The 27,855-nt window shown below is 45.2% G+C and overlaps 1 protein-coding gene across 1 annotated transcript; it reads left to right on the top strand.

Moving 5' to 3' along the window:
- grid2ipb (glutamate receptor, ionotropic, delta 2 (Grid2) interacting protein, b) lies at window positions 1–27,639 on the top strand. Its single transcript, XM_082970360.1, has 24 exons — window positions 1–228; window positions 460–576; window positions 1,325–1,660; window positions 1,864–2,018; window positions 12,203–12,484; window positions 13,969–14,076; window positions 16,152–16,217; window positions 16,728–17,045; window positions 17,839–17,990; window positions 18,492–18,635; window positions 19,100–19,191; window positions 19,559–19,916; window positions 20,075–20,394; window positions 21,530–21,657; window positions 21,690–22,599; window positions 22,700–22,787; window positions 23,313–23,390; window positions 23,682–23,878; window positions 24,177–24,332; window positions 24,635–24,721; window positions 25,026–25,155; window positions 25,497–25,615; window positions 25,872–26,036; window positions 26,148–27,639. Exons 1-24 carry the CDS (start codon window positions 100–102, stop codon window positions 26,217–26,219), a joined length of 4,707 nt encoding a protein of 1,568 aa, XP_082826486.1. The 5' UTR covers window positions 1–99; the 3' UTR covers window positions 26,220–27,639.
- Window positions 27,640–27,855: the final 216 nt, after the last annotated feature.

Here is a 27,855-nt window from a genome sequence, read left to right as displayed (position 1 = left end):
CGACAGAACATCTTTCAGTTAATCCTCATCATACTCCATGTGTTTCTTCATGTTCCTCTCCTCTTCGTCATTCATCTTTTCTCTCGTGTAGTCATTGCAATGCCGATGTCCAATCAGTGCTGGCCAGAGGAGTTTGGCTTCCAGCTGGGAGGAAGTGGTCCCAGCTACATCCTGTCTGTGGAAGAGGGGAGCAGTGCCTACCTGGCGGGGCTGCAGCCAGGTGACCAGGTGAGAGAGATTCTAGATTCTAAACTAAACCGAAAGGCCTAATCAGTAATTATTTCAATCCTTTATTTAACCATTATTTACCAAGGCAAGACAATTGACAAACATGCATTTAATAGTACTACAGGTATGTTATACTACGATGTTATGATAATAGTGTAATAGTATAAACAGGGATTTATACTGGAAAAGCTGTTTCTCGGTCTCTTCCTTTTACTGTCTCTCTGTGATCAGGTGCTGGAGATCGAGGGCCAGAATGTGTCCACTTTGGGATTCCAGGCTGTCATCGCCATCGCTCAGGCCCAGAGGAACATCCCTCCCAGCATCGGAGTTGTGTCTCGCATCCAGCAGGTCTGAACTCGCTCTGACTGGGACTCACCTGGCACCATCATGTTGTAGCCCAATGTTTGATACTTCTGATTGATTTTAAGTTCCTTTTTCTGTAATTCTGTTTGTGCCTACTGAAAATCTGACTCACTGTATTTCTTATTTTTTGTTTTTTTGTTGTTGTATTTTACCCCCTTTTTCTCCCCAATTCTTTCAATCTTGGCTCATTGCTGCAACTCCCCAACGGGCTCGGGAGGGGCGAAGGTGGAGTCATGCGTCCTCCAAAACATGACCCGCCTAACCGTGCTCCTTAACACCTGCCAGCTTAACCCGGAAGCCAGCCGCACCAATGTGTCAGAGGAAACACCGTTCAACTGGCATCCGGGGTCAGCCCGCAGGCACCCGGCCCGCCACAAGGAGTCGCTAGAGCACGATGAGCCAAGTAAAGGCTCACCGGCCAAACCTTTCCCTAACCCAACCCGACCACGGCCGATTGTGGCACAGCCCGGGATTTGAACCCGGGACCGTAGTAACGCCTCTAGCACTACAGCATACAATGCAGTGCCTTAGACTGCTGTGCCACTCGGGAGCCCCCGACTCACTGTATTTCTGATACCTCATGTAACCTCAGAAATTGTAGGGGCAATCCTGGATTTGCCGTGCTAATTTCATCGGCAAGGCCATACTTTTCAATTCATTGGTGAAAATAAATTCTCTCTATCTTAATATAATACAGTGAAAGTTAAATAAGAATTAAATCTCTGCTTCTCAGATGGACATCACTCCGGGTCCTGACGGTCGTTTCGGCTTCACCATCGTGGGAGACTGCCCCCTCCTGGTGGAGGATTGTTCCCCCTGCTCCCCGGCAGGACGAGGTGGCCTGCGGGCCGGTGACTACGTCATGGAGGTCAACAGGATCCCGGTGAGGCACCACGAGATGGCGGCGGCGCTGATCAAGGCGTCCCAGGGGCGTACGCTGAGGCTAGGGGTGCTGTGTCTGGGGCCCAGACGGAAAATACGCAGCAGTGAGAGTATGGATGAGATACAGCTTGAGGGAGACGGGATGAGGACGGACCGCAAACACAAGGCCCTGGAGTTCAACAGGAAGGTGAGGCTTTCTATTAAACTAACTGTTGTATGAGTTGAAGCTATTCAGGGGAGTATTGATGTCCAGAGAAAACAAATCATTATGCAAGCCTACTGAGCTTACTTCCTTAGTTAGCTAGTTGGATATTTTTTTGTAAAGGTATACCATCTTTCTTTAGGGACTATTATATAGGCCCTTCAACAACAGTTATTGATATCTTTCAGATTGACCAGATTTTGGGGGAGGAGCCTGAGGTGAAGGAGAAGCTGTTTGCAGTGCTGAAGCAGTATGCTGCGGAGAAGAAGGTTGATTGGCTGGCCTCTGTCCTCCCAGACATCCTTACCACTGATGAGCAGCAGACGCTCATCGGCCACATCAGGTACCTACCCTTGAGTCTCTGCTCCCAATGGTTTCATCCATAGAATGTAAATAAAGATAAATACTGTAGACTTAATCTGCAGTTGTGTTCAGTATAGGCTCTTGAGAAAGAGGAGGTAGCCTACCACCTGTACTCCCTGCTGAACATGACTCAGATTATGCCCACATAGATACATTCAAACCTTCCCATTTCGACATATAGACATGCTAGTACAACCCAGATGGGATGCAGCCTCCTAAAATCCCAATTTCGGAGTCCCAATGAAAAGTAATGGTAATCTATGGGGATTATTTTGCGATGGGTGTGTAAACAGGCTTTTCCTTTTGCTCATTTTGCTGGTGGAGGGATTACGGGGAGCTTGCTTAGTGTCAAGCATTGTGAACGTTATCACAAGGCCCCAACTGCTACAGACAGGGCTCCAAAACCAGACGGAGAGCACACGACACCGGTGCCTTGGTCTTGTCTTGAATCGAAATTAAGTTCAGAATCTAAAATTACACCTAGTGTTTTATCTTTATTGCCTGTGGATTAAAATGTGAGGCCAGATTCTCTCTCTGTGCTTTGACACCAACAAGAAGTACCTTGGTCTTGTCTTGATTTAGCTGGAAGAAGTTGTGAGCCATCCAAGTATTTAAATCACAAATACAGTCTAATAATCCGTGGAGCTAAAATCCTCTGGTGATACTGCATTCGGAAAGTATTCAGAGCCCTTGACTTTTTCCACCTTTCGTTATGTTACAGCCTTATTCTAAAATCGATTGAATTGTTTTTTCCCCTCATCAATCTACACACAATATCCCATAAAGACAAAGCAAAAACAAGTTTTTAGAAATTCTTGCAAATGTATAAAAATGGAAAACTGATATCACATTTACATAAGTATTCAGAATCTTGACTCAGTACTTTGTTGAAGCACCTTTTGGCAGCAATTATAGCCTCAAGTCGTATTGGGTATGACGCTACAAACTTGGCACACCTGTATTTGGGGAGTTTCTCCCATTCTTCTCTGCAGATCCTCTCAAGCTCTGTCAGGTTGGATGGGGAGCGTCGCTGCACTGCTATTTTCCGGTCTTTTCAGAGATGTTCGATCGAGTTCAAGCCTGGGCTCTGGCTGGGCCACTCAAGGACATTCAGAGACTTGTCCAGAAGCCACTCCTGCATTGGCTTAGGGTTGTTGTCCTGTTGGAAGATGAACATTCGCCCCAGTCTGAGGTCCTGAGTGCTCTGGAGCAGGTTTTCATCAAGGACCTCTCTGTACTTTTCTCCATTCATCTTTCCCTCAATCTTAGTCTCCAAGTCCCTGCTGCTGAAAAACACCCCCATAGCATGATGCTGTCACCCCCATGCTTCACCGTAGGGATGGTACCAGGTTTGCTCCTGACGTGACGCTTAGCATTCAGGCAAAAAAAGTTCAATCTTGGTTTCATCAGACCAGAGAATCTGGTTTCTCATGGTCTGAGAGTCATTTAGGTGCCTTTTAGCAAACTCCAAGTGGGCTGTCATGTGCCTTCCGTCTGGCCACTCTACCATAAAGGCCTGATTGGTGGAGTGCTGCAGAGATGGTTGTCCTTCTGGAAGGTTCTCGCATCTCCACAGTGGAACTCTGGAGCTCTGTCAGAGTGACCATCAGGTTCTTGGTCACTTCCCTGACCAAGGCCCTTCTCCCCCGATTTCTCAGTTTGGACGAGCGGACAGCTTTAGGAAGCATCTTGGTGGTTCCAAACCTCTTCCATTTAAGAATGATGGAGGCCACTATGTTCTTGGGGACTTTCAAGGCTGCAGAAATGTTTTGGTACCCTTCCCCAGATCTGTGCCTCAACACAATCCTGTCTCGGAGCTCTATGGACAATTCCTTCAACCTCTTGGCTTGGTTTTGCTCTGACATGTACTAACTGTGGGACCTTATATAGACAGGTGTGTGGCTTTCCAAATCATGTCCAATCAATTGAATGTACCACAAGTGGACTCCAATCAAGTTGTAGAAACATCTCAAGGATGATTAATGGAAACAGGATGCACCTGATCTCAATTTCGCGTCTCATAGCAAAGTTTCTAAATACTTAAGTAAATAAGGTATTTCTGTTTTTTTATAAATTAGCAAACACTTCTAAAAACGTGTTTTCGCTTTGTCATTATATAGGGTATTGTGTAGATTAGATGAGGAAAACAAATAATTTAATCAATTTTAGAATAAGACTGTAACATAACAACATTTAGAACTCGAACGAAGAGGCCAACCAAACTCTCCAGTCTGTCCAGAAGGACATCATGATCAACAGTGTTGAATCCAGCACTTAAATCCAAGAGTACAAGGACAGAGAGCTGTTTGGCATCTGTGTTGGCTCTAAGATAATTTACCACTTTAACTAAGGTGATCTCTGTGCTGTGGTGGCCACAACAACCAGATTGGATTTTTTTCAAAAATACAGTTGGCACTTACAAAATGACTTTGCTGCTTGAAAACCAATTTCTCCACAAATGGAAGGTTGGAGATTGTCCGACAATTGCTAATAGCTAAAGAATCTAGATTACATTTCTTCAGAAGGGGTTTCACCATTGCAGTTTTTAGTGCAGTAGAGAAAGTGCGTGTGAAGAGGGAGTGATTAACAATAGCTTGCACTTCTTCAGATATGCAATTAAAAACTGTTTTGAAGAAGGTGGTGGGGATAGGATCAAGAAGGCAGGTAGAAGGCTTAAGTTGTGATATCACTTTCCTGAGCATGTCTGTGTCAACCAGGGAAAATAAATCCATCGTGCCTTTGCGTGGTAGGCTAGGGCACATATCATCAAACTTCTCATCAGGTCTTGACTGATACCCAGCCTAATGTTGGTTATCTTATCTCTGAAATATGCTGCAAACTCATCACATTAGCCTTTTAAAATGATAAACTTGGATTAGCTAACACAACGTGCCATTGGAACACAGGAGTGATGGTTGCTGATAATGGGCCTCTGTACGCCTATGTATATTCCATAAAATATCTGCCGATTCCAGCTACACTAGTCATTTACAACATTAACAATGTCTACACTGTATTTCTGATCAATTTTATGTAATTTTAATGGACAAAAAATGTGCTTTTCTTTCAAAAACAAGGACATTTCTAAGTGACCCCAAACATTTGAACGTATGTACAGGAAGGCAGAGTAAAGTGACTAGGCATCAGGATAGATAATAATAAAGTCAAATAAAGTTTGTGTATTGTGAATGTATGTGTGTTTGTGTTGTGTCGTAATGCGTGTGTGTGTTATGTCGGTATGCGTGTGTGTGTTATGTGTGTGTATGCATATGTAGTGTATGTGAATGTGTGTGGGTTTTGTGTGGGAGTGTCAATACAGTGTGTGAGAGTGAGTATGTATATGGTGTGTATATATAGTCTGGTGAGTCTGCGTAGGGTCAGTGCAATATAAAGTCAGATCCTATGGGTACCATTAATATGATATATCAGGTAGGTAGTGATGCCTAAAAATGTAGGTCCTGAGTTTTTCCTGAACACATGACCAGACCACAAAAAAAGTCTTAGTGATATGATTAGATACTCATTATAGAAATTGTTATACTGTAAGATACTGTACTATCTACGGTTATAAGGTTGTGTATGAATAATTTAATATTCAAATGCAAAGCTATTTTGTTCAATACAACAGTGATTCCTGATCCCCAGAGGACAGCGAGACTTCTTTCCTTCTTTATTCTCTAAATATAGACTGAGTGGCATTTAACAGGCCATGAAAATGTGTTTGTTTTATTCCACTGAATTCTACTCTCTCCCTCCTCTCCTCCTCTTTCTTTCTTTTTCTCTCTCTCTCTCGCTCTCTCTCTCTTTTTATCGCTAACCCCCCACTCCCCCCCTCTTTGTGTGGATTTTCTGTGATGGATTTTATCTTAATTATTGTGCTTTAAGCTCTTGCTCGTCTGTGGTTGGTGACCGTTCTCCCTTGACAGTTCACTGCTGGCGATGGTTCTTGGATGCACCATGCTGATTCTGTCCCATACCGTTATACTGCATTAAGACTTCAATATTACCATTTTTGAACCTATGCACTTACTCACATTTATTATTTTATAATCCTCATAACGTTCCTTCTGATTCTGAAATATGACAGACTAGTAACAGTAATGAGCTGTTTGGGGTGAGTACTGGTTTTATTGTTGGGTGTTTTTGGCTGTGGTACTTGCGTTTGTCTTGCAGTGGTGTACTGCTGAATGCACACATCTGTTTCAGTACAGGAAGGGACACCGCAGTGTAGTGTGTCAGACTTGCCGTAGGTGGGCAGATAATTATCCTGGTACGGTACTGTACCTGTGTACTTTTACTCTGGGGGGTAGTGTGTGTTGGCTGGCAGCCCATGCTCTTTTTCAGAGACTTGTTTTAATGTTTTCTACCATTTATTGTTGTGCAATGATTTAATGCAGTGGTCTGAATGACTTTTTGCAGAATTGAATTCAGTGTTAACTGTATACTTTCTTGCTTGCGTACTGACTTTCGTCACTTGAATGAGACAACATGAAACATTCTAGGATTTTCTACCAGTGTCACGATCGTCAAAAGGAGTAGACCAAGGTGTAGCGTGGTGAGTGTTCATCTTTATATTTATTTTAAATCAGAACACTTCAACAAAATAATAAACAAATGACAAACGACCGTCACGTCTTGCAGGCTATAACGAGCAGTACAAAAATAACATCCCACAACTCAAGGAGGGAAAAGGGCTGCCTAAGTATGGTTCCCAATCAGAGACAACGATAGGCAACTGCCTCTGATTGGAAACCATACCTGGCCAAAACATAGAAATATAAAGCATAGAATGCCCACCCCACACCCTGACCTAACAAAATAGAGAAATAAACCATCTCTTTCAGGTCAGGGCGTGACAGTACCCCCCCCCCCCCCCCCCCCCCCCCCCCCCCAAAGGTGCGGACTCCCGGCCGCAAACCTGAACCTATAGGGGAGGGTCCGGGTGGGCATCTATACTTCTATACTCTGGTTCGGGGCATAGCCCCCACACCGCCCGCTGATCCCCCCGCTTCTGTGTTGCCGGAGGAACCAGACCGTGGATCATCGCCGGAGGCTCTGAACTGCCGACTGCCGCTAAAGACTCTGGGCTGCAGGCCGCCGCTGAAGACTCTGGGCTGCAGGCCGCCGCTGAAGACTCTGGGCTGCAGGCCGCCGCTGAAGACTCTGGGCTGCAGGCCGCCGCTGAAGACTCTGGGCTGCAGGCCGCCGCTGAAGACTCTGGGCTGCAGGCCGCCGCTGAAGACTCTGGGCTGCAGACCGCCGCTGAAGACTCTGGGCTGCAGACCGCCTCTGAAGACTCTGGGCTGCGGGCCGTCTCAGGAGGTTCCGGACTGCGGGCCGTCTCAGGAGGCTCCGGACTGGGGAGCGTCGCTGGAGGCTCCGGACCGGGGAGCGTCGCTGGAGGCTCCGGACCGGGAAGCGTCGCTGCAGGCTCCGTGCCATGGATCATCACTACAGGTTCCGCGTCATGGATCATCACTGGAGGCTTTGTGCCATGGATTATCACTGGAGGCTCCGGGCCATGGATTATCACTGGAGGCTTCGTGCCATGGATCATCTCTACAGGCTCCGGGCCATGGATCATCCCTACAGGCTTCGTGCCATGGATCATCACTAGAGGCTTCGGACCACAGATCACCACTGGAGGCTTCCTACGTGGAGCTGGAACCGGTCTCACCGGACTGGGGAGACGCACAGGAGACTGGGTGCGCAGAGCAGGCACAGGGTATACTGGGCCGTGGAGGCACACTGGAGGTCTGGAGCTTAGGGCTTGCTCACCCCGTCCTGGCTGGATGGTTATTTTAGCCCAGCAAGGGCGGAGCGCTGGCACAGGACGAACTGGTTTGTACTGGTGAACGGGGGGGGGGGGGGGGGGGTACCGTGCGTAGAGCTGGCGCAGGATAACCTGGGCTGAAGAGACGCACTGGAGACCAGGAACGCTGAGCCGGCACACTTCTTCCTGGCTGACGGCCAACTCTAGCACGGCAACGGTGAGGAGCTTGCACCGAGCGCACCAGGCTGTGAGTGCGTACTGGCTACACAGTGCGCATCACCGCATAACACGGTGCTTGCTCAGTCACTCGCTCCCCACGGTAAGCACGGGGAGTTGGCTCAGGTCTCAACCCCGACTTTGCCAATCTCCCCGTGTGCCCCCCCCCCCCCCCCCAATTTTTTTTTTTTGTGCCGCTGCCTCACAGGCTTCCGTTGTTGCCTTGCCTGTCGATCTTGTCACTGTTCCTCCCTTGCTGCTTCCACCTGTTCCCATGGGAGGCGATCCCTTCCGGCCTGGATCTCCTCCCACATCCAAGATCCTTTGCCATCCAGGATGTCCTCCCATGTCCAGTCATCCTGCCCACGCTGCTTGGTCCTTTGGTGGTGGGATCTTCTGTCACGATCGTCAAAAGGAGTAGACCAAGGTGCAGCGTGGTGAGTGTTCATCTTTATATTTATTTTAAATCAGAACACTTCAACAAAATAATAAACAAATGACTGTTACGTCTTGCAGGCTATAACGAGCAGTACAAAAATAACATCCCACAACTCAAGGAGGGAAAAGGGCTGCCTAAGTATGGTTCCCAATCAGAGACAACGATAGGCAGCTGCCTCTGATTGGAAACCATACCTGGCCAAAACATAGAAATATAAAGCATAGAATGCCCACCCCACACCCTGACCTAACAAAATAGACAAATAAACCGTCTCTCTCAGGTCAGGGCGTGACAACCAGATTATATGATTCATACTTTTTGTCTCTAGCGATTCCTAGAATAAGCGATAACCTAGAACTCATCATGATAAGTGATGGGGCTTTTTTTGTATCTAATCTCTTGTTGTTTTTTCTATAGCTAAAACTGTGGATTATGGAAGCTCCAGACTATTATGTAATTGTAGTCTGTGAAAAAGTTACCCTAAAAATGACTGAATTTAAGGTGCTATTGATCATTTGATTTATTAATCCTGCCATGTTTGATGTATTGGTATATGAGTTATTGCTGCCATATTGATTGTGTTTAAGGAAGCTAAACTAATGTCAACAAAAACAGTCTTCTTTAATGTGGTGGTGCATGCCATAGAAGTGTAATGTACTGTAACTACAAAAGCCCCCTCACACATTTACAGTAAATTACAGCATTACTCCATCTAGCAAATCACTTTACAATTTACATCCACTCTCAACCATTGATCTTCCCTCATAGGTCATCATCACATTGCTCTCCCACTGCAACGCTCCATTTCCAGACAGTTTGGAGTGAATTTGATAGGTGTATTAGAGTAATAAAGGAGGTTTCAGCTGCATAATCACCTCCATTACTGGACGATGCTTTATTGGCCTTAAAAAGCTTCCTAATTCTGGAAGACTCAACAACCCCTTTAAACGGCACTATTTAACTACAAGCAGAATCACATATTATTATTATTATTATTATTATTATTATTATTATTATTATTATATCTATATAGGTAGGCGATGCAGGAAGCATGTGATACAAAGAGTGACAAATTCTGTTTCTAGAGTGCTCCTCTTCTCTGATTGTTTGCATGTCGTGGATAAGTGACGGATCACAGGTGTGTTCAGACAAACCAAGGCTGTCTGATGTTTCTGTTGGTAGCTGAATGGCAAATTGGCAATATAACACAATATTGTTGTGTACTAATGATGTTACTGTAGAGATTTTCTTTGAAGCTCCATAATCACCATTATGATCCAGTACTGTATGTGTTAATGTCAGCGATCCGTTGAAAGTCCAACATGTGGCTCTGATGGCCACTGACCAACGACATAGTGACCCTAATCACTGGTGTTTAAACCACATAATTATCTCCTAAATCCCTCCCCTCAATCTTTAATGTCCACCGGTCATTTAGTGCCTGGCAAGCGACAGTGTGGCAATGCAAAGCAATAAATAGCGACAGTACAGTCTCTCACATCTGGAATAGAAATTAAATGAGGTCTCCCAGTTAGATTTCTATTTGTCATTTCTCCCTTTGGAGACATCCATCCTCCCTTCACCGTCTTAGATAATTATAGAGCACCACTCTACTCTGCTGCAAATGAGGTCACATTGGTTGAAAACTCAATTAGTTCCAAAGATAAGACAGTTTCGACAACTTTTATGATGAGGTGGCTGTTTGAAAAAAGAAAATCTTGTATTGAGCAGTGAAGGCTCAATTGTAGTTGTGGTGGCAGATAAGGTTTTCTTAGAAATACCACTGAATGACACAAGGATGCCAGATAATAATATGGCTAGAGATGTAGAGAGAAAGGGACTCTGTGGGTTGGTGAGAGACCAAGCTAAACGATGCTGCATAAGTACATCACAACAGTAATGAGTGTCCACAAATTGCTTTCGATAGAACAGCAGGTTCTACACGAGTTCCAAATATATCTCCATGTCTGGATAACTCAGTAACGCTGTGGAAGAATCATGGCTAATTAGCAGAACATTCCCCTATGGTGGCTAGAATCCTTATTGTCTCTGAAGAACTTCTCTCTGTGTCCAATTTTCTTGATTTAGCTGTCCAATTTGTTTGAATTTGCATAATTAGCTAGTTCATTTTCACACGTTTCTGCATGTTGCTTCTCTTTCTCTCTCTCTCTCTCTCTCTCTCTCTCTCTCTCTCTCTCTCTTTCTCTCTGTTCTGTTTGTGTCATATTTTAATTGCGTGGCCAGTTAGTTTGTTTCCCGGAGTTCTCCACTTTATTATAATTTATGTCTCGCCACTCATCGTCACCTGCGCCTCCTGACACTCGCCTGGACTCCATCACCTTCTTGATTATGTTCCCTATATCTGTCACTCTCCTTTGGTTCTTTCCTTGGGTGTTATTGACTCAGTTTCACGTCGGTGTGTTTCGTGTTTATTGTTTTGTTTATTTATAAAAACACTCACTCCCTGAACTTGAATCCCGACTCTCAGCACACTCGTTACATTTATACTGTATGTACTCACACGATCTGTATTGGATGATGTGTTAATTGGGAGCATTTGTTTTAATTCCCATAAACAATTCCATCTGTTTTAATGCAATGTTGTTCATCAGTTTTTTAATTTGCTAACGCATACACACCGTTCCTGTTTAACCAGCTGTCCGCTGCCCTCTGTGTGTGTGTGTGTGTGTGTTGTTTTCATCATCAGCTGTTGCTTTTACATCTGTGTCACAATTGCTGTAATGAACCGTATGTTTTATATCTTCAATTAGCAAACAATTAGTTCTCTGATTAAATAACACCATACCACTGTTCTCTTGGTTATGTTATTAAAGACAGACAAGATGATGGCTTTGATCAGTGTGGTTGTCTACATGATGAGAAGATGATAATCCTTCACCTCATATCATTCTCCCTCTGAGAATCCCACAGTTCCTAGAGATGCTCAGAAAAGCTATTGTTCTGCTCCTCAGATAGATAGGCAGGCAGGCAGATAGATAGATAGATAGATAGATGACAGCAAGAGAGAGAGCAAGAGAGGGAGAAAGGGAGAGAAAAGTGATAGAGTAATATATTGCTGACTCCCACACCTTTGCTGTTGCTGTGTTGGTATCTCAAGCTGCAGCAGAGTGAATCCACACTGTAGCAAATGACGCCACTGCACAGAGGGCTGAGAGACATCTCTCTCCCTCTTTCTCGCTATCCAACCTTCACTTCTCTTCTTTATCCATGGACTACAGCGACTAAATGGAAGCGTAGCGACTTTTTAGAAGAAGTGCGTTTGTTTTGTTTCTCCTCAATCTATGGATTTCCAAGTATGTTTTATGATGATTCTCTTTCACCAAGTCAACAATGATATGTATTCAACTGCGTGAATTTTCTTCTCCAACCTGGATGCTTGTTTCTCAGTTCTAGCTCTGACCTTTTCCTCTGAATCTCAGATCAGGGCTTTGGTATGAGTGGTGTGGTTTTGGGCACCAGAGTTGATACAGACTACTGAGGTATCTAGTAACACCTTCTGATTCCCGGAGATCTCCGGAGATCTACATAATCTCTGTCTTCATCATCTCTGATTCCTCTGGGCAGAGGTGACAAACTGTTGAGGGGTGACTGCTGAGGTCTACCTGGTGGTAGCCCCCTTGGGTCCAGGGGGAACTCCACCCATCCACCTCTCCACCCCTCCCCCTACTTTCCCTTCCTCTTTACATGGTGGTCCCTCTCTCACCATGTTCACCAGGATCTTCATCCCCAAGAAGCACCGGCAGCGGTTCGACGAGGCCGTTTCCCAGAGCCTGATCCAGAGGATCTGTCGCAGTAAGAGCATCAGCGAGCCGGGCCCGCAGGGCCGTCTGAGACGTAGCCGCAGCGAGGACCACCCCGACCGCCACTACGGCTCCAAACGGGCCAGTTCAGTACCCCGGGACCCTGGGGAGGACGGAGGGGGAAAGGAGAGAGGAGAGAGGGGGTACAGGAAGTCTATGTCGGGCATACATGTGCATCAATCAGGAGCCAATCAGAGGTAAGTATACTGTATGGTGTATTTAGCTATGACTCCCACTCATCTGAGAGAAAGAAGATTTAGAAGATGCTGTTTGTGTGGTTGGAGCTGGAAATAATGGACATATAATGGACTTAAAATTAGTACTGAATGACATTTAAAAAATAAGTGTTCCAATAATATCTGGTTAATTCTGTAAGTGTTTAAATGTGATGTTTGTTGACAGATGATTTGGAAGCACCTGTTGATTAGGGAACAGTCCCTGTTAACCATTAAGTCTGTTTACTCACCTAATATTATAAAGCCACACAACGATTATAGCTTTCAGTGTCCAACCGATAATAACATGGAGGAATTAAGATTATGACTCAGAAAGTCAGTACCATCCAGCAGGCTCAGCTCAAGCCATACAGTAGCTCACTCCATTCCAGTTTTACAGATATACTTTGCAGTAGACTCAAGTCCATGTTTTACCAACAGCTCCCTCCCCTCCCCATGGCCTATATCCTAATGAACAGCATGTTGGAATATGTCCTAATCATCTACCATTATTTATGGTAAACTGCCTTTCGAGGGGTAAGGTTTCAAGCCAATATGGAATAGTGAATAGATCAATATTGAAATCTCCAGTGATGATAGGTTACTTGATTGATTGTTAATTGAATCATCAACATCATGTTTTTAGCTCCTCTTTTGTGCTGCTTCTTGGGTTATGGAATGGTACTGATGTATATAAAGTACAAATGGTAGATGAGGGGAGAGATGAGATCTGTTATCTTCATCTTTTCTAACCCACCAGTTTCTTATCCCCAGTGCTTTGCAGTGCTGAGCCTACCCTCTGTGTCTCTGTACGTATAGCACAGTACAGTACTCTAAAAACCCATTTGAATAGTTTTCATCTGTCCCGTCTTACATAACAAGCATAAAGACAACCAAATAATGAATTTTACCCGTTTCCTCTCCTTCTTCTGCTTTATGGAACTCTGTTTATATCATATGGTGTTGCCTTGAGTAGTTTCCATGGCAACTGTGATATCGCCATCCCAGTCTTTGATGGTAATGCTTCTTTCTGGGAGCTAGGGAACAGAGGCATCACTCTCTGAGCTGGAAATTATACCTGTTATGTGGTATTCCTACTGGACACACTAGCTGCTGTTTATTTTTTACTCATTCACATTCCTTTATTGTTCAAGTTACATAACAATATTCAAGTTACATAGCAGACAGCGTGATGTGGGCATGATAATATGAAATCCCTGTAGAATTGTTATTTACTGTTGAGAATGCTAGGCTATTCTAAACACCCAGTAGTACTTGATAAATACAGTTGAAAGCTGTTGAAAGCCCATTGATAAAGCATCAGTACACAACAAAGGTAGTAATGTAGTTCCTGAAATATTACAACTATAATGTTACAACCATATCTTTTACTACTTCTACTGTAAAAATGTATACAAATGTATGTTCTGACAGAAAATAATACAGACTTTGTAATGTTCCCTCAGCCTCCATGCTCCCCCTAGGACAGTAAGGGTTTACAGAGGGAAGAAGAGTTTTGGGTTCACCCTGAGGGGGCATGCCCCTGTCTGTATCGACTCTGTCATCCCAGGTAAGTTATGACGCACTGCTGATTACACCTCTAGGACAGTAAGGGTTTACAGAGGGAAGAAGAGTTTTGGGTTCACCCTGAGGGGGCATGCCCCTGTCTGTATCGACTCTGTCATCCCAGGTAAGTTATGACGCACTGCTGATTACACCTCTAGGACAGTAAGGGTTTACAGAGGGAAGAAGAGTTTTGGGTTCACCCTGAGGGGGCATGCCCCTGTCTGTATCGACTCTGTCATCCCAGGTAAGTTATGACGCACTGCTGATTACACCTCTAGGACAGTAAGGGTTTACAGAGGGAAGAAGAGTTTTGGGTTCACCCTGAGGGGGCATGCCCCTGTCTGTATCGACTCTGTCATCCCAGGTAAGTTATGACGCACTGCTGATTACACCTCTCTATGTGGTGCGTTGGGTGGATGAAGTTCTATGTTTTGTGTTGGGTAACACTGTATTGTACTGGGCTGGTATCAGGTGGGTGTTGTTGGCTGTTGGGGATGCTGTAGTCAGTAGTGGGGGTTGTTAGATGTTTGGGATGCTGTGATTAGTATTTTTATGTATTTATTTATTTAACCTTTATTTAACTAGGCAAGTCATTGGGATGCCGGGCAAGTGGGATGCTGTGGTCAGTAGTGGAGGTTGTTAGGTGTTGGGGATGCTGTGGTCAGTAGTGGGGGTTGTTAGGTGTTGGGGATGCTGTGGTCAGTAGTGGAGGTTGTTAGGTGTTGGGGATGCTGTGGTCAGTAGTGGGGGTTGTTAGGTGTTGGGGATGCTGTGGTCAGTAGTGGGGGTTGTTAGGTGTTGGGGATGCTGTGGTCAGTAGTGGAGGTTGTTAGGTGTTGGGGATGCTGTGGTCAGTAGTGGAGGTTGTTAGGTGTTGGGGATGCTGTGGTCAGTAGTGGGGGTTGTTAGGTGTTGGGGATGCTGTGGTCAGTAGTGGAGGTTGTTAGGTGTTGGGGATGCTGTGGTCAGTAGTGGAGGTTGTTAGGTGTTGGGGATGCTGTGGTCAGTAGTGGAGGTTGTTAGGTGTTGGGGATGCTGTGGTCAGTAGTGGGGGTTGTTAGGTGTTTGGGATGCTGTGGTCAGCAGTGGAGGTTGTTGTTGGGGTGATCTGATCTAGAGGGGTGTTACCTGAATATACACTATGTTTCAGGAGGTGGAGGCGTGTCTCTGAGTCAATAACTAATCAAATCAAATTGTATTTGTTACGTACACATTGTCCAACATCCACCCACTGTACAATAAGACAGACAGGACAGTCATGCTGGGTCATGCTTTTATTGTTGTATTAGTTTGATTAAGGGCCATTTAAGGGGATAAGAGGAGGATGAATACATGGATGGATGTGGATGTTGCTGTGTGCGGTGATGGAGATGTTGTGCTGTAGTTCTAAATGCGGAGGTTGGGGCAGCAGGTAGCCTAGTGGTTAAGAGTGTTGGGCCAGAAACCAAAAGGTAGCTGGTTCAAATCTCCAAGCCAACTAGTTGAAAAATCTGTTGGTGTGCCCTTGAGCAAGTTACTTAACTCCAATTGCTCTGGATAAGAGTGTCTGCTAAATTACTAAAATGTCAAACGTTGTACCAGAGTATAATAATATGGGGTTTACCGGATGCTCATCTTTGTCAGGGTTGAGGCAGGGAGGAGTGTGTGTGCGTGTGTGTATGATGCCGTCCACCCACTACAGATCTGAGCGGAGACCAGCAGTAAGTTACTCACTGACTCAGGACAGCTGTACATGGAGATGCTGTGGGTGGATGAGATAAGATCGTGATGTACAGGCATCCCCACAGGCATCCATAAGAACGCACTGTCTCATGTCAGAGAGCCTGCATGGCCATGTGGTACTGTACACCTACTTAAGAACGATAGATAATACAATTATGCTAAATTGGTTCCTGAAGGCCCACTGGCATAACCCAATACATCAGACAACACATAGTGCATAAAAACAACAACAGTCAAATACCACGTGCTGATTTGATTAATGAGGCTTTTATAAATGTTATGTTTTTGCATATCATCATGGATTGTTATGTCTTCCCTCCTTTTCTCTCTGATTCTCATCCCCTTGTCTCTCTTCAGACAGCCCTGCTGAAGACTGTGGTCTCAAACCAGGCGACCGCATTCTTTTCCTCAATGGGCTGGACATGAGGTACACAAACCTGTTATGACTTTACTTTACCTTATGATGCACACAAGAGAGTGAGTCAAGCTGAGCTGGTGTGCTTCTGTGTGCACGCACATGCGTGGATGTGTGTGTGTGGAAGGGTATTTGAGAAAATTCTTGTGGGAAGTCCTTTTATGCCCTTTAAACTTACTTATTTTTCCTTTTTATTCTGAATATGAAGAAGTGTAGGAGTGCCCATTAGAACACAGCCTGGCTGGAATCACATTTGCTCAGGAGGGCTCTGTCAATATTTCACCGCCCATAGCACAATATCACCCACAGTATCACCCACAAATACCTCATTATACCACCCTCGTAACCATGTAAACTATGGGTCACATGGGTGAGTAGTAGAGCGCACTACTGAATACAGTAGATAGTAACTCTCTGTATCTTTCAGTGTCTGTAGGAGCTAGTCCAATGACAACATCCTTGCAAGATCGTGTCCACATTGATTTTATTACTGACAGTGACTGTGTGTGTGTGAGTCTTCAGGAGCTGTTCCCATGAGAAGGTGGTGTCCATGCTGCAGGGCAGTGGTGCGATGCCGACCCTGGTGGTGGAAAGCGGCCCCTCTGGTTACTCCCTCCCTGACCAGGGGGACCAGGAGGACACTTCCCCAAGCGTGGCCCCCTCAGTGGCCCCAAGGTCCCGCTCCCCAGTCCCCCTCAGCTCCCTGCAGTGGGTGGCTGAGATCCTCCCCCCCAGCATCAGGGTCCACGGACGCACCTTTAGCCAGCAGCTGGATCACCTGCTCACCGTACAGGAGAGATACACCATCTGCAAGGCCCTGGAGACCTTCTTCCAACACAGGTGTGTGTGTGGGGGGGGGGGGGGGGGGGGGGTTGGTATTAGAGGATGGAGAGGAAGTAGGAGAGGGAAATAAAGGTATTTTATCTCTTTTCAAATGTCAGGAATGATGATTTATTCATTTCAAATGGCTCACAAATCAATAGTAAATATTACATACATTTTATGTTTACCTAACCTAAAGGAGAGTTCCAGAAACATAATCTGACAGTTCCCTACCAAATAACATCCTACCCCTCAATAATCTGCTTGAATCCTAATATGGTGATAGCTAATAACATGCACTAAATGTACATTTTATAATTATATACATTATATAATGGTAAATTTGTCTAATCTAAAGCAATACATGTTATTTTACAGAGTACAGAATCAAAGAGTCACCAAGACAAATTCCCTATCAACATTACTGAATAGCAATAAACCTTTTCGAAAGTAGGCTTTTCTTTTGATACTTTTATTTGAGCATGTTTGAGAAAGTGAACTTGCACACGTTAACAAGCTACCAGGTGCATGGGAAAAAGTATTCTTAATAATAAAAAGAAGAAAAACTCCAGCACACCAGTAGAAGTTGAGTTGTACCTCCCCAATACCCTGATGAAACATTGGTTAAAATATCTATTCAATTAATGGACGAATGAATATTACCAGTGTGCTTGAGTTTTTTATTTATTTTTATTTTTAGCATGTTTTAAAATACTTTTTGTAGCAACAAAAAAGGTCAGATTTCGATTTTTTTTTGTCTGTGCTGTTCAGAAGTATCTAAAATAGTGACTTTTTCATTGTATATGTTCAGGAACGTGGACACCCTGATTGTTGATGTGTTCCCGGTGTTGGACACTCCAGCCAAGCAGGTGATCTGGCAGTTCATCTACCAGCTGCTGACCTACGAGGAGCAGGAACACTGTCAGAGCAAGATCTCACGCTTCCTGGGCTTCAAGACCGCAGGTGGGTTAGCCATTAGCACCATCTCTCTGCCTGCTTGGTTGGGTTTGTTGTGTGTGAGTGAGTTTAGTTACATGTGGGGTCTCTGTCTCGCTATGCTCTCACCGGTTTAGATTTTATGTCATGTTTTGTCTTTCATAGTGGAAGATTGCTTTGCATCTTTACAGGCAAGGCTTTGCAGAGGCAAAAACGTAGACAACGAGATGTTACAATGAAAATAGCTGACAACTAGAGAATATATTTATTGTTCAGTGGGAGTGGGGTGGGATGTTCTTAGATATTTCCTCCTGTCATTCTAATTAATTTGAATTCTTCTCTCTCTTTCTCTGTGTGTGTGCGTGCATGCATGTGTCTGTGTGTGTGTTTGTGTGTGTGTGTGTGCATGTGTGTGTGTGTGTGTGTGTGTGTGTGTGTGTGCGTGTGTGCGTGTGCGTGTGTGTGTGTGTGTGTGTGTGTGTGTGTGTGTGTGTGTGTGTGTGTGTGTGTGTGTGTGTGTGTATGCAGCAGCAGAGCCTGAGCCAGAGCCAGGTGCAGGACAGGAGCACCACAGGAGGAGCAGCTCAGTGCGTGTGTCAGGCTCCTCCTACAGAGGCACCATACGGGAGAGGAGCTCTGACGACTGCATCATCGGAACACACCTGGGAATGGGTACGAATGTGATCAGCTCAACAACTATTTGTCCTTATCCTTGATTGGAAGGGTTTCCTCTCAACCAGCCACTCCAGGGCTGAGGGTTGACTTGCTGCTTCTAACAGAGAACATCTATCCAAGCCAAGTATTGCATTAAGCCCATCTTTACTCTCATAGGGCCAAATCCTAACTTGAGAAATGCCTACAATAACTTGGAATTTAGCATAAACCTCACATTGACGCCAATGGGAGATTTGTGCAGAAATTCAAGTTACAGGTGTACTGTGTAGTGCACAGTAAATCTCAAGTTAGGATCCAGCCCATAGCTATCAAAATGCACTAGGCCTCTGTCGCTTCTCCATGCTGTTAAGGACATTATGACGCTTCCTGCTGTCTCCTGCTGTCTCCTGCTGTCTCCCCTCCTCTCTGGGCTTGAGAGGAGGTGAATCCTCATGACTGTTTGTCCCTTCATGTGGACGCAGGGATTCATGTGGATGCACCAGGGAGTGGGACACCTGGAGAGAGACAGTGTGGAGACGGCACCTCCTTCCCAGAGTCCCCTGACCTGAATCACGTGGGTATAAAACTGCAACACAATGGTCAGCCATGCAGAGCCAGCGGTGCTAATTATGAGCCATCTATTTATAAAGAGAAATACTTACAGGGCTCTGCTGTACTGCAATGCTTTTACCAGTGCTTTGGGAAACACTTTATCTGGACGTCTGCTCACGAACTGTCTGCAAATAGTATTACATAGTTACAGTATGTTAACGTTTAAAAAAAATACAAATATGACGCATGTTTAGGATTTTTACTCAAGGTTAATAATGGTTAGCAAACTCTCTAGTAATGATTCATAAAGAGTTTATAAGCAGACCTTGTGATAAAGAGTTCCTAGTGCTTTGTGCTAACGGCCTGCTCACGCCCCCTACGACCCGTAGATGTCAGGAGTGTACACAGAGCTGGAGAGTGTGTACACAGAGCTGGAGAGTGTGCATACAGGGAAGAATGCCATGAAGGCCATGCAACAGAGTCACAGTCGTTGCTCTCCACTGACCCTACCAGACTTTGAGGAGCTGGGACAGACTGACGCCTATGGCCAGTCTCCTGCTCGCTCCTCCCTCAGTCAAGGTAGCACAGGTAACACAGACACACACACACACACACACACTCACACACACACACCGTTGACATGGCAACCACTTGAAGCCAATGGTCAGTATATCATAAAGGTTACAACAACATCACCATTAACGTTGTCACTCATGCTCGCTTTAAGGATGACAAATGAGATGATTTAAGATGGAACCCATCTGGTTTAAAGAGACTTCTTTAGAGTAAACAAACAGCTGCCACGTGGGTCAAGTTTTATTTAAACCAAATAAAACGCTGAGTCACAAAGTCCTCTGTTAGATATCTTTGAAAAAATGCAGCGTTTCTTCTCCCCCCCCCCACAGGGAACCGTAAATCAGGTCTGTCTCTGACATGGAAGGAGCCTCTGCCCGACCCTCTGTATGAGTTCTATCATGAGGGAGCCACCCCATCTCCCGGCAGCGTTGACTCCAACCCCTACGTGAGCCTGGAGAGCCCCCCTCCGTCTCCCCAGCACTCTGACGACCCCACCAGCCCCCTGTCCAGACGCAGGAAGCTGTTCACCTTCTCCAGACCCCCCCGGAGCAGGGACACGGACAAGTTCCTGGACGCTCTGAGCGAACAGCTGGGACACCGTGTCACTCTGGTGGATAACTTCCTCCCTGGAGAGAACGATTATGAGGAGGTGAGAGACAGAGACAGTAGATGAAGAGATAGTCACTGTGAGGAGGTGAGAGACAGAGACAGTAGATGAAGAGATAGTAACTGTGAGGAGGTCAGAGACAGAGACAGTAGATGAAGAGATAGTCACTGTGAGAGACAGAGACAGTAGATGAAGAGATAGTAACTGTGAGGAGGTCAGAGACAGAGACAGTAGATGAAGAGATAGTCACTGTGAGGAGGTGAGAGACAGAGACAGTAGATGAAGAGATAGTCACTGTGAGGAGGTGAGAGACAGAGACAGTAGATGAAGAGATAGTAACTGTGAGGAGGTCAGAGACAGAGACAGTAGATGAAGAGATAGTCACTGTGAGGAGGTCAGAGACAGAGACAGTAGATGAAGAGATAGTCACTGTGAGGAGGTGAGAGACAGAGACAGTAGATGAAGAGATAATACTGTGAGGAGGTCAGAGACAGAGACAGTAGATGAAGAGATAGTCACTGTGAGGAGGTCAGAGACAGAGACAGTAGATGAAGAGATAGTCACTGTGAGGAGGTGAGAGACAGAGACAGTAGATGAAGAGATAGTAACTGTGAGGAGGTCAGAGACAGAGACAGTAGATGAAGAGATAGTCACTGTGAGGAGGTGAGAGAGCCAGAGAGTCACAATTAGACAATGTGAGCTCTAAGAGAATTGGTGTGAAATGTTAATGATACCAGATCAAATTCGCCAACAGGCCGTCTGTGCCTACAGTAGTGTCATTGAGTGAAGAAACAGTTATGTACAACAAGTTATTTAAGATTCTACAGTGTAGTAAATTCAATGTTTATGAATAAGATACAGACAGTACAGTATGTGAAGTTGTTATTGCGTCGACAGATACAGTATTTATGGAGTTGGTTTCCATTGTTTCTGAAGAAAAGCGGTGCATATGAATAGGAAATGATTAGATACAATATAGTCGTACAATAAAGGTTAATTATAAGGTGTGTGCAGACTATTCAGGATGTATACAGTGATAAAATGACCATCAGATTATACATTATGTGCGTCTGATTGTAAGGTTTCTGAAAACTGTATAAGGTTATAATATGTAAATCAGATGACATGGTGTGTCTGATTATAAAGTATGAGAATGATGATTATCTGCTGTGTCCAGATGAGTTTCCAGGATGAGCAGGAAGTGAGCTACCTCCCCCGTCAGCTGAGCAGTGCCAGCAGTGAGGACATCAGCAGCAACGATGACGCCACCTCCCTCACCTACTCCTCCGGGTCAGAACACATCCCCATTCCCCCGCCCCCCCCAGAGCGCCCCGCCGCCCCCGCCCTTCCCCACCCCCCCTACCCCCGCCACCATTCGGCTTCTCCGACCCCCTCCCCATTACCTCGGTCCTCTCTCACTTCTCCCCTGAACATATCCCCCGGGCGCGCATGTCCTTCCAGCCACAGCACCCCATCATCCCCCCTCCCCCGCCCCCTCCACGGACCTTCACGTACAACAGGCCGACCCTACACAAGGTGCTGCCGACCAGGGATGAACTACAGGGCCGTTTCCACCACCAAGCACCCCCGATGACTCTCCCCCTGGCCCCTTGCTACTCTCCCCAGCCCTCTCGCCCCAGGAACCTGCCCCGCCAGGCCAGCCAGCCTCAGCCCCTGACCCAGCCCATCCTGTGTCCCCAGCCCTCCCCTCAGCCCAACAGGCAAAGCCAGCTCGCCCTCCAGAGGCACCACCAGCTTCACCACCAGCCCTACCAGCCCCGGCTGAGCAACCAGCCCTACCAGCCCCAGCTGAGCCACCAGCCCTACCAGCCCCAGCTGAGCCACAGCCTGCCCCCCCAGCCTCCACACCTGTCCCAGCCCCAGAGTCACCCCCCCCAGGCCCCTAACCTGTCCCAGCCCCAGAGTCACCCCCCCCAGGCCCCTCACCTGTCCCAGCCCCAGAGTCACCCCCCCCTGGCCCTTCACCTGTCCCAGCCCCAGAGTCACCCCCCCCAGGCCCCTCACCTGTCCCAGCCCCCTCACTCAAAGACCTATGAGACCCCTATCTCAGTGTCAGAGCTCCAGAAACACAAGGTGCCCCCACCGCCCCCTCCACCACTGCCGCCCCCGTGCGACCCGCCTCCACTGCCCAATTCCAGTCCCTGTGCTGGGGACACCAACCACATGAGTGTCAAGAGGCTACGCTGGGAGCAGGTAGAGAACTCTGAGGGGACCATCTGGGGACAGGTACGTGTGGAGTCTATTATATTAACCCTGAACCTGGAATCAGTACTGTTTGTTGTTGTTTTGTTCAGACATGTATCGACAGATACTTTGTCTGCTTTAGCTTGGAGAGGACCCTGACTATGACAAGCTGAGTGACATGGTGAAGTACCTCGATCTAGAGCTGCACTTTGGTACCCAACAGAGTTCCAGTAAGTTCTCTATTATGACCTCTTTTCATCAAACATCTCATAGTGTCATATCATGTATTCATATCACTGTTTCTGTTTTACCAGTTAAACCACCTCTATGATGCCATTTTTTAATATTGTCCTTCTACCGTCATTGTCTCTGATTTGATATGTATGTATTTTAACATGGAGTCCCATTGAAGGTCTCTTTTGCAAGGGAGCCCTGCATATATAATGATTTTATATCATCGCTGTGTTTGAGTACATCACATTCATGATTTCAACATGGCTTGTTTTGTGTTTCATTGTGTAAGTGATTTGCTGATATTCCATGTTGTTGCCTTCACAGTTCACCAAGTTGTCCCATGGTCTACTAAGCTCCTCCATTCACCTGCTCATCAAATCCATTATCCATATGGCACCACCTCCCATCCTATCTCTCCTCTCATTACCCATCCATCTTTAGTGCCTGTTAGTGTTTCCAACCCTGGTGCCTGGAGAGCAGCATCCTTACACTGTGATTAAATGTGTCAGTCTCTCTTCCAGAGCCAGCCTTCCTGCCCGAGAGCTTCAAAAAGAAAGACGTGGTGGAGATTCTGTCTTATAAGAAGGCCTACAACGCCTGTGAGTATGACCATGCTGTAGCCGCCAGGGATCTGAACCTTTATCTCAATGATCTGAACATACCCTCTAAGGCCACGTGGCTCAAACACAAGTTCTCTGATTTCTACAGAAGCAGTTGAATGGTATTGTTATTGTTTTTGATCAATGAAGGCCTGTGACTGTCAATGACTGTTTTGTAGTGTGTTTTCTGTGAACCCCAGGAAGGGTATCAGCTGCTTTTGTAACAGATCCAAATCAAAACAAATAAAGCTAGTCTCCTCCATCACTCCGTTCCCTTCCTCCTCTCCCCAGCCATCCTGATCGCCCACCTGAAGCTATCTCCAGGTGAACTGCGTAAGGTGCTGTTGACAATGACCACAGACAGGCTAGAGCCGGCCCACATCAAGCAGCTGCTGCTGTACGCCCCCGATGACCAGGAGGTCAAACAGTATCAACGCTTCGACCAGGACTCCGCCAAACTCAGCGACCCTGACCAGTTTGTCCTGCAGGTAACCGAGACACTGTTGTCTCAATGTTTCTCAAATGGTGGATTGGGAGCCACTGGTGGTTTCACCCAATGACGTTGTCTAGTCCAGTCAAATCAAATCAAATTTTATTTGTCACATACACATGTTTAGCAGATGTTATTGCGGGTGTAGTGAAAATCTGTCTAGGCTGTGGCTGGAATGTTTAAAAATATCTATTTCAGTATTTTACTGTATATTACAGTAGTAGTTTAACACTGTAGTATGCTACTATACTAGCAATAGCAACAATATTTTTCAAATTGATAATCTGTGTGCCCAGATGCTGATGGTCCCTGAGTATAAGACTCGTCTGCGGAGCCTCCATTTTAAGACAACCCTGCAGGAGAAGGCAGAGGAGATGAAGGCTGGATACGAATGTATCTACAAGGCCTCAGTGGAACTCAGGAGCAGCAAGAAGCTGGCCAAGATCCTCGAGGTAATACAACTACTGTAACTCGCTCCGTGAGAGTGGAATACAGGAGCTTAATGCTTGAGAAATGGCAAACGACTGTTTATTTCATATTCTTTATGGTACCCTGCTGTCAAAATCTAAGGTTATTAAAGAACCAGGAGGATTTAAGACCCAAGATGATTCAGTTAAGAATTGCAATTTTGAAGATTTGTCTGTCTGTAAAATCATATAGGATAAGGTAATAAGAAACAGACTCCGAGGTATGCATGTTTTTATTGTGTTGTGTTACCTGTAAACTGTTTCTAAACCTCTGATTCTGTTGACAGTTTGTTCTGGCAATGGGGAATTACCTGAATAATGGTCAACCCAAGACAAACAAAACCACTGGCTTTAAGATCAACTTTCTCACTGAGGTATAGATGGATGTTCATGCTCTAGCTGACTGTGCTTTAGCCTCATTTGCCTCTATAGCAGTGGTTCTCAAACCAATTCTCAGGGACCCCCAAACGTTTCACAATTTTGTTGTAGCCCTGAACTATCTAGTCAAGGGCTTGATGATTAGTTGACAAGTTGAATCAGGTGTGTTAGCTGTGGAATAGTTATAATACATGGAACGGCTGGGGGTCCCCGAGGAGAGGTTTGAGAACCCCTGCGCTATATTATTTCTGTTGTCTTTGCTTTCTTATGCCAAATCCTATCTCACCTTAATTCTTACAGCTCAGCACCACTAAAACAGTGGATGGTAAATCCACCTTCCTCCACATTCTTGCCAAATCGCTATGCCAACACTTCCCAGAACTGCTGAACTTTGCCAGGGACCTCACAACCGTACCACTCGCAGCCAAAGGTACAGTAAGACGACACCGCACAATGTTCTTTACCTGGCGCCGTCCTTCAGCTGGACTCTGAGGTTCACTAGCAGAATGAATAAGTTCCATTTAGTACATTTACACAGTGCACAATATGTACTAAAAGTCATGTTCTTATCAGTTTCCTGATAATCCCCGGTCGTTTCCTGATCGTTCCTTTTCAACATTCCAATATGCCTTCCAGCAGTTATCGCATAAGACTGAAACACTACAGCAATTACATTATAATGAATGGCATTCACATTAGACCCTTGGATTTGCAAGGGATTTGTCTCATATGAGTCATACTGTATGGTTTTGTATTGAAATGTCTCTGCAGTGAATCAGCGAATCCTGACAGCTGAGCTGGGTGACCTCCACTCCACCATCCAGGACATCAGGACAGCGTGTCAGAGGATCCCTGCCACGGCTGAGGACCACTTCGCTGCCGTCATGAGTGTATCCTTTTATCAACAACAACAAATCCCTTCACAACAGAACGTTTCCCACACACACACATAATCATAGTAGACAGTGTAGTTAGTGTGTGCTACACAGTAACACACTGTAGTAATTAGTAGTAAGTAATTACACTGTAATTGTATATAATTAAGCCATACATAACAGTCATCAGGATGTTACTAGTCAGAATGTTTCACTGTGCTTCAAATGGTCTGACAGTTTGACGGTTTTACCCTTGACCCTGGAGATAAAGGGCTTCCTGGAGAACAGTCACCCTGCGGTTCAGTCTCTGGACTCTCTGCAGCTGAGAGCCATGGACGAGTTCACTAAGGTGGCCTCTTACTTCGGAGAGGACAGCAAAGCCACCTCCACTGAGGCCTTCTTCGCCATTTTCGCTGAGTTTACTTCCAAGTTTGAGGTGAGCCGGTAGCCATAGTGATGCCCTTGATAGGTCTCTGACCGTACAATTTGACAGCATTCAAGTGTGTCTGTGACTCATGCATGATTTTGATTGGTTCATGTTTTCCAGAGAGCACTGAATGAGACCCAGGCTACAGAGAACCCCTGCATCCCTAGAGTGGCCTCTCCCCTGGCCTGGTAAAGACGAGAGACTGGATAACCCTTCTGCTCTCCTCAACCAAAGTGCCAAGACAACACAAAGAAACAGTCACAGCTACTTGGACACAAACAACATGATCTTCAACACTGCGGAATGACCTATGGCCAGGAGTTCTTCCTGACCATGTGATCTGACCAGAAAGAACTCTGAGCCCTAGGGCCCACAGTTGTCCCTGGAAAGGTCAAGTGGTACAAGAAATTAGTAATGAAGATGAATATGTTTAGATAAGAGTATATATTTGATATTGGATTATATGAAATTGAAATTATATTGAAATTGTAAAGCATAGATGTATATGGAAATGACATTTTAGATGGCTGATAGTCAACCGTATAGGAATGTTACCTAGAGCTGAGCACTATTTTTACAGATGGACTTGATCTGAAAAGTGCACAACAACAGAAACTCGTATTCCATTCACACACACTCACTGCCTCTTAGATGATGTGATGATAGAAAGCAGTATTAACCTACCAAGAATCATTACATTGGCATGACAATAGTACTGTGAATTATTATAGAAGCTTTCTGGTGCCAACGTACCCGCAGTCATCCTAACGTTTGGCGTTTCAAAAGTTGCACTTGGCAAGGGAAACAAAAAAAGAATTCCAGACTCCTGCGGGTTTTAAGTGTTTTACAGTATGATGAACCACATGAAATAAGAGGGTTAACCCACTGGGGCTAATATATGGATAGCTGCTTACGGAAAGACATCAATCCATTTTAGCATTGAGTGGTCTAGGCAGCTCTTACTGTCACTGTGGTTGTTATTGATGAACCGTCCATCTCACTGCCATAACTTTATTTTGTATCTTGTTTTAGAACAAATGTTCACTTTTTTCTGATGTTAATTTAAAGCTGTTTTGATGGTATTTCTTTATTACTGTACGTGTTTCTACTTTCCCTCCATAATTCCTTTTTACATTTGAATTTCAGTCAGAGCTGCCATCATGAAAATACAGATGTATTTATTTACAGACCTATCGTACCAGGCTTGCAATTTGTCATCATGTTCAAAAAGACACTGCAGCACATTTAAATATTGCCACTAGTGCAGTACAGTGTTGACAACTGTCTGAAGCATTTGCATGTTTGTATAGGTGTTGTTTTGTGTTATATCTGGATTTGTTTACTTTTATTCTATTCTGACAAATTGGGTCTGAAATGTAGGCCTATTATAACATTTGGTCGATTTAAGTTTATTGTTCATTTATTGAAATGTTCATTTTGTAAAAGTGTCTTTTATATGTTTTCATTGATATTATTGGAGTACTTTGTATAGTTAAAAAAATGTTGACTTTTTATGTTGGCCATATGGTTGCTTCTGGATCAGTTGTATTTGTTATGGATCCGTAAAAAAAAACATGAATGCTTGACAAATAAATCTGCCTGATACACTCGAGCTTCTTTGGCGCTAATGACAATCATGGACCAAATAAAGTGTAATTTGTTTTGTGGTGATGCAGTTGCCATAGTAACAGGACAATGGCAGTAAATCCTTTGCCATCATCGAATCAAATCAAATTTTATTAGTCACATGCGCCGAATACAACAGGTGTAGACCTTAAGGTGAAATGCTTACTTACGAGCCCCTAACCAATAATGCAGTTTCAAAAAA

Source organism: Salmo salar, chromosome 28 (assembly GCF_965601325.2).
Source record: "Salmo salar chromosome 28, fSalSal1, whole genome shotgun sequence".
Taxonomy (NCBI): Eukaryota; Metazoa; Chordata; class Actinopteri; order Salmoniformes; family Salmonidae; genus Salmo; species Salmo salar.
This window is presented reverse-complemented; position numbering and strand designations above follow the sequence as displayed.

Bases quoted from the DNA above. Each gene is read 5' to 3' on its own strand.
- grid2ipb (XM_082970360.1), top strand. From the start codon at position 100: ATGCCGATGTCCAATCAGTGCTGGCCAGAGGAGTTTGGCTTCCAGCTG. The intron at 16,218-16,727 runs GTACACAAACCT...GTGAGTCTTCAG, and splicing joins CTCAATGGGCTGGACATGAG to GAGCTGTTCCCATGAGAAGG. The intron at 23,879-24,176 runs GTAACCGAGACA...CTGTGTGCCCAG, and splicing joins CTGACCAGTTTGTCCTGCAG to ATGCTGATGGTCCCTGAGTA.